The 7,586-nt window shown below is 40.4% G+C and overlaps 1 protein-coding gene across 10 annotated transcripts in view; it reads left to right on the plus strand.

Annotated features, from left to right (window-relative positions):
• The window catches only part of LOC118420303 (neurobeachin-like), a 152,046-nt gene extending 145,614 nt beyond the window's left edge, over positions 1 to 6,432 (plus strand). For all 10 annotated transcript variants that reach the window (XM_035827043.1, XM_035827042.1, XM_035827039.1 and 7 more), the window contains 6 exons: positions 219 to 374; positions 1,410 to 1,589; positions 2,000 to 2,101; positions 2,366 to 2,562; positions 3,071 to 3,222; positions 3,748 to 6,432. In XM_035827043.1, coding sequence (XP_035682936.1) covers positions 219 to 374; positions 1,410 to 1,589; positions 2,000 to 2,101; positions 2,366 to 2,562; positions 3,071 to 3,222; positions 3,748 to 3,838 — 878 coding nt within the window. In that variant the 3' untranslated portion in view covers positions 3,839 to 6,432. The remainder of the gene's footprint in view (positions 1 to 218; positions 375 to 1,409; positions 1,590 to 1,999; positions 2,102 to 2,365; positions 2,563 to 3,070; positions 3,223 to 3,747) is intronic.
• Positions 6,433 to 7,586: the final 1,154 nt, after the last annotated feature.

Consider the following 7,586-nt stretch of genomic DNA (forward strand, 5'->3'; position numbering starts at 1 on the left):
TACACATTGTGACAAATACTTATATACAGATATATCAATAGTTTATTATGCAAAAAAAAGTTGTTCAAAAGTGACAGCCATTAAGCTGAATTGATGCCAGGACATTATGAGTTAAAATCATAGGGTAGAACAAAGAAATTATGTCAGTTAAAATATCATGTATACAGCATAACATTGAAGTTTATATACATAATGACATGAACATGCGTTACACGCAGTGGCGGGGACGGGGGTTCACCGGCGCCAAGTGAACGACATCCTGGACCAGAGTATCCAGCTGAACTCCTGCTGCTGCAGGCTCACCTCCGACAACAGGCACATCCTCATCTGTGGCTTCTGGGACAAGAGCTTCAGGATATACTCCACTGACTCAGGTGAGCTTCAGGATATACTCCACTGACTCAGGTGAGCTTCAGGATAAACTCCACTGACTCAGGTGAGCTTCAGGATATACTCCACTGACTCAGGTGAGCTTCAGGATAAACTCCACTGACTCAGGTGAGCTTCAGGATATACTCCACTGACTCAGGTGAGCTTCAGGATATACTCCACTGACTCAGGTGAGCTTCAGGATATACTCCACTGACTCAGGTGAGCTTCAGGATAAACTCCACTGACTCAGGTGAGCTTCAGGATAAACTCCACTGACTCAGGTGAGCTTCAGGATATACTCCACTGACTCAGGTGAGCTTCAGGATATACTCCACTGACTCAGGTGAGCTTCAGGATATACTCCACTGACTCAGGTGAGCTTCAGGATATACTCCACTGACTCAGGTGAGCTTCAGGATAAACTCCACTGACTCAGGTGAGCTTCAGGATAAACTCCACTGACTCAGGTGAGCTTCAGGATATACTCCACTGACTCAGGTACAGGATTCTCAGGGGAGCATAGAATTTTACAGTCCATGCAAAAGAGACATTTACAATATCTAAATCATTTGCATGAATGGGAAACTCTCATTGTCAAGTAATCTGTGCTATTATCTTTAATTGTAAGATACCAGTAAGCTAACTAACATGCATGTCACTGTATGAATAATGCTGTCCAATTTGTGGATTAATGTACTGCTGACTGTCATGTTGTGGCTACCTGAGTCAGTGCTGAATGGCAGCCACTCCAGAATGTAACAAAAACAGTATAGGTATAAAGAGTATAGGTATGGTCATGGTTGACAGCTGAAGTTTCAGGTAACAATGAATCAATACATGTACTGTAGCTAATCCCTATTACACTATCTCTCTATTTGCAAAATCATGTCTGAGGGCTAATTGTACACGTATGTACATTGTCAAGCATTGTTAGCATCCTTCTGTCTCGAGAGACAGTGTAAAAGGCAAACAGTCTCCTGCTGACAAACATTATAGCTACAATCTACATGTACATAACAAGGTTGTTCCTCCCATAGGCCGGCTGCTGCAGGTTGTGTATGGCCACTGGGATGTGGTGACATGTCTGGCCAGGTCGGAGTGTTACATCGGCGGGGACTGCTACATCGTGTCTGGGAGCAGGGACGCCACGCTGCTGCTGTGGTTCTGGAGCTCCAGGCTACAGGCCATCACAGGAGAGCCTCACAACAGCAACAGGGGTGAGCATGAAGTCTGGGTCTCAGGCTTGTTAGGGTGGCAGCAGTGCAAGTCATGAAACTGTTGGCCTTCACAAACTTGTTTCCCTCATCAATTAGCTGGCTTTAGAGCATAGTCAGTCGTCAGTGGTGAGGTGTGGCAGAAGGTAGAATTGGCATCTTTATTGTACTGGCATACCTGTAAGCTTAAAGTGCTAGAATATTTGGCACATTCGTTGAACACTATAGACAGTGTAGCGATGCCTCATACCAATCTTGAAGTATGACAAACAACTAAGAATTGTTGTGAATATGCCTGAATATTATCTGGCATATTGATTCGATTACAGCCAGCATTTGGCTACAGTTCCTGTCCTTAAAGTAAACTCTTACTTGTTGCCTTTCGCAAACTGATTCATGTTTTTCCCCTCCAGTTGAACGTGCCATTCCCAAGACCATCATGACCGGCCACGAGACAGAGGTTTTGAGTGCCTGTGTGTCCGCAGAGCTGGGCTTAGTTATCAGCTGCTCAAGAGGTCAGTAGTGTCCAACAACATCAGCTGTAGGGTTATAGAACCCACTGCAGTTATTGAAAAGAGTAGGGGTCCTTCTTGGTGGGATTTAATCAAACCTTACAGTCTGGTCTCCGGGTTGACATCTTGCAAAGGTGATAGTCACCCGTTATGTCAATGCTTCCACAAATGTGGTAAAACTGAATAAAAAAGATAAGCTCACAGAGTGTACATGTTTTACTGATGAATTTTCCCTAACCGTCTCCAAACACCCCTGTTCCTGCCCAGGTGGTCCAGTCCTGGTGCACACCATCAACGGAGACCTGCTGCGCTCGCTGGATCCCCCGGAGTTCTGCGTGAATCCGACTCTGGTCAAGATGTCGTGCGAGGGTCAGGTGGTGGTCAGCTACGACAAGGGCCACCTGTCCCTCTTCACCTTCAACGGGAAGTTCTTAAGGGCCATGGAGCTGAACGACAACATACTGGTGAGATACAACATATCATGTTCATTCATGGCCATACATTTTGTACATATAAGTGTAAGTGAGACAAGCATCTGTCATCCATGTAGTGATTCTTGATGATATGTACTGTTAACAACAGAATTGTTCATACAATATGTTATCATATAATTGGCTTGGTAAGCTTAAGTATGAATAATTTTGTTTTTAGTTGTACATGGATGCGAGACAAGCTTCTATTATCCATGTAGTAATTAATATCATGAAGTATATGCTAGTGACACAAGCGTCCATCAGTAAACTATTGATTGACTTCAGCATATACATGTAGTTGACTCAAGCATCCATTGTCAAAGGACCAGTGGAATATACTTCAGCTGCTATGTCTGTGAGGTTACATGTCACGAGTAATTGATCATTTCAACCCGAAGAGTCCTTCAGCACAGAAATCCAAAAGTTGGAAGAGAGTTTGTTATGTGAGAACTGTTTACTACATGTTACATTCTACTGACCTTGTAATGTGTCCCACCAGTCGATGGTACTGAGTGCAGACGGTCAGTACTTAGTGACAGGAGGAGACAACAGGATAGTGGAGGTTTGGCAGACCAGCAACTTCAAACTCCTCTACACCTTCCCTGGTGTGGACAGCAGTGTCAGGGCCCTCGACCTCACGCACGACCAAAAGTAAGAACCTTCCTTATTTGCCATTGGTCTAACTGCTTGGAAATTTCAGTTGCAATGGAGAATAGAAATGGGTGTAATATGTAGTAAAATTAGAGAACTATGTGTACACAGTATCTAACCGTTACATGTGGGTGGCATTTTTATCTTGTAATATGTTGGAAATCACATACAATGTACATTAATGTACATAAGATGCAGATGATTGTAGTAAGTAACTCAGATACAATTTTGACAAGATTTAATTTTGTTTGAACACTTTTTTAAAAATTGAAGGGAACTGCAGGAGTGTTAGCCAATATTCTCTCTTTTGAACTGTTTTTGGCAACACCCCAGGAGGAGCCTTTAGTAACAACTTCACCATTACTCAGGATAACACTGTGACAGAAGGTAGTGGGGGCTACCTGAAACGTCTGACTGTGACCAAAATCATATATCCAGTTGCTTGTATTACTGTTATCGTGCATTTTGTATAACCTGGATGTCTAACCTTCATCAATGTAACCTCTCCGTTTACTCCTCCTGCAGAACTGTACTAGTAGGTCTGTCATCAGGCAGTCTGGTAGCCTTCAACATTGACTTCAACAGGTGGCACTATGAGTTCCAGGCCAGATACTAGCTGAGGGACAAGTACCCCATCTGGTGGGAAACGGGGTGCTGAGCACACACACAGGACCTGCACACCCCCACAGCACAAATGCACCGGTCCAAAATCAGACAACCTGAGTCAACATCTTGTGCAACTTGGACCAGTTGATTCATTTTGAAGGGGAGTAGGCCTGCTGAATCATTCTGGGGAAGGGGAGGGGGGATTAAAATATGTGAAAGTGGAAGAAAGCTGTTGGTTTATAGTGAAGCACTGAGTGTATTGGTGACAGGAATTGGTGCAATTGACAGTTTTTGTATGCACACATTGATAATGATACAGTCATGATCATAATACTGGAACTGTATACATAGGAACTGAAAAATATCTGTCGAAATAGACAAAAATTTCCAAATATTCCAATTTTTTGCCATTCCACAGCGCAGATATCTGTAGTGATGATGTACATGTATGTAAACTAAGGCTAGACAGTGACATCTGTCAAATGTTGAGATGAAAAACAGATATTCTGCTACTGATGCTTTTAACTTTAACCCAAAACTGCAGACTGGACTAGCATTCCAACCATGACTATAGGCTTTTCAACTCTTCTTAGAAAATGTTTCTTAAATGTAGAAGAGAAGCAATTTCTGTTTCTTAGTTGTAAATTTGAAGTAGAGATTTAATGATACTCATGAAATAGTAGTAGAAATAAGACTGGCCAAAGGTGCAAAACATTATAAGTTGATTATGAATCAAATCTATGTTTGAGTGAGAGAATGGTATCATATAAAGTTTAATTCTTGTGACAATCTTTTCAGAAGCATATTAAACAAGAAGATGTATTTATCTGATTTAAGTTATACAGCAGAGTTATGTATTGAAAGCAAAAGAATTGATGTAGAAATTGTGAAAATTCAGTAGCTCTTAATAGATTGAAATATATAAGTCTATAAGTCCTACTCATTATTGTATTATTCCAAAAAAATAGTCTCTATAATGCTGACATATCAATAAAGGTAAAAAAAAAACACAAATGCATATTTGAAATAATGTTTTATTACAATTGCTTGAATTCTCCAGATACATTATTGTGATAGTAGTTTTTGAAAGCAATGTAACGTCATCGGAGATTTATTTCAAAAGCTACTGTCATGCAAAGTATAATCCAAGTCAGCATAGTCACTTTCCTTCCTAAAGATAAGTAGGAAGGGTAATAGTTTGCAGCATTCTGTAATCTTATGTAATCTAATTTCCTTAGGAAAATACTTATATAGCTCTGTTCCAGTGGAAAGACCTTTCCATGGTGTAATAATGGGGAAAATAACCCAAAACATTGAACTGTGAAGTTGAAATTTCTTTTATGACTGAATAATAGGATACAAGCATTCATTGTACAACTTTACTCACTGAAATTTCAAATAAAAGGAGCAAATTGCCACCTAAGAAAGATACTGTAACTAAAAGCAGCCCAGGGCATATAAGCTGCACATCTGGGGAAAGAGAGTACCATGTACCTGTCATAATGTTATTTGTTGTTGTTGTGTTTGTTCAGCATATAAGGTATCAGTGCCAGTAATTTTTAGAACAAATGTGACAATCTTATATCGTTTCCTCCAAGAGAAAATGTCATACAAAGTGTACGAGAAAAGTTTTCCTCAGACAGTGTTAAGATTTAGAAATTTACTGCACAATTATTAATTAAGTAGGATCTAAAGATGTACATAATGCCTAGAAATAAATAGAACACAGTCTGTAAAAGATGGAAAATGTTACAGCCATTCCATGAAATTGCCTTTTTTAAAGCCAGAAAACATTCCATCGCTATACATTTCATCATACAGGGTCAATGTGCATCGTTTTGCAGAATAGAAGATGGTGTTAGATGTAGTTTAAGTGAAGTGATCGTCTTATGTTGAAGTTGAGTAATTGTGTAGTCAATCAGAAGCTGTAATTTCCCATTAGTTTGTTTTGGAGTGAGCCTCCTTGAAGTGTGATAAAAAAAGTTTGTAGCTGGGGCTACTTTAGTGTTAGAGTTGGCAATGACAAAATTATTTCATGCAACCACTTTTGCTAATAATGATATAATCAATGAAATTGAATTTTAGCACTTTGCAAAGGTATGTACATGCACATGTCACAAATATGTAGATTAGCTATGAAGGAACAATTTGAAAATATGTATGTAATGCCTTTGCCACAAGCACTTGTTCCTGCTACTGTCACATATCATAGCTTGTACATGTGCCTCACACATAGACACAAAACGAAATCTTGTGAAGTCATTGGATGGACTTTACAATGATGGGTTGCCACCATGCATATCAATAGATGTTAGGAATATTACAGAAAAATTTGAAGTATAAATCATAGGACATGATTGTAGTTGCAGCAGGAATTATCGGTAACATTTACTGTATATTCCATCAGGATGTTTCTGACATTTCGGTGATGTATTTCATGGCCAGGAGAAGTGAATGTGTGTGCTGTTATGTTGGGTATGTTGTGTGTATATTTATGCAATGTTGGGCCTAAATCTGACTGTCAATGGATAGACCGGTGGTGGGTGTATACTGTCACTGCATTTCAAGTAAATAAAAGGAAAGACCATGACCTGTGATGTTGAATTTCAATGGTGTGTCTGTCTGTGTGTACACATGTATTGTGTTTGTGTTTGCATGCATGGTGTATGGATAGTATTCAGCACCAAGGACAGGTATGTTGGCCTATGTGTTTATAGTATTCAGCACCAGGGACAGGTATGTTTGTCTATGTGTTGATAGTGTTCAGTACCAAGGACGGGTATGTTTGTCTATGTGTTGATAGTGTTCAGTACAACGGACGGGTATGTTTGTCTATGTGTTGATAGTGTTCAGTCCAAGGACGGGTATGTTTGTCTATGTGTTGATAGTGTTCAGTACCAAGGACGGGTATGTTTGTCTATGTGTTGATAGTATTCAGCACCAAGGACGGGTATGTTTGCCTATGTGTTGAAAGTGTTCAGCACCAAGGACGGGTATGTTTACCAGTCTATTATTGCAGTAGTCACATTACACACTCAAAACTTCTAGTTACTTGAAAATGGAACGTTTTTAGCTCATATCTTCTAGCAACATGCAACAATCACACGAGCCTACATACCAGATCTACACAAGAAAGTTCGAATGTGACAACAGACGGTCTCACAGTGCCACCTATCAACACGTATTGATATTGCAACGTGTCTTTACGCAACGTACTGTTCTGGCCGATTTTCTACTCCCCGTAGATCTATAATTGATATGCGGTCCCGGGAATTTACCTCTACTAAGAATCTTGATTCATCAAAATAATCCTTCCATGTGCCCTCCCCTTTCCTCTCAATGACGCACGGAACACTAGTACATTAAAATGTAATCCCTGTTTGGACATATCCATCGACTACTACTGCCTCCTGGCGTCTGTGAACTACTACATCAGACTTTGTGTATGTATGGCCCATTGAGCCTAAAACAAACAATAAATTAAATGACTATTTTTTTGTCATTACGATCTGAATCTAACAATATCAATATATTGCATCACAAGAAAGTGATGAACAAGAACACGGTCAAGCAAAAGCGCCCCCAAACGGCTGGAATTATCATCGCATGTACAGTAGGGCTGGGTACCGGTGTGACAGCGATCTCGCCCCACTAGCGTTTTCGCCCCCCTTTAGCGTTTTCGCCCCCCCCCCCCCCAAGAACAGCTGGGTACTACATATTACAAGGGCGCTACCCTGGTACTATACTGCACCTGGGGA

This window comes from Branchiostoma floridae, chromosome 7 (assembly GCF_000003815.2).
Source record: "Branchiostoma floridae strain S238N-H82 chromosome 7, Bfl_VNyyK, whole genome shotgun sequence".
Taxonomy (NCBI): domain Eukaryota; kingdom Metazoa; phylum Chordata; class Leptocardii; order Amphioxiformes; family Branchiostomatidae; genus Branchiostoma; species Branchiostoma floridae.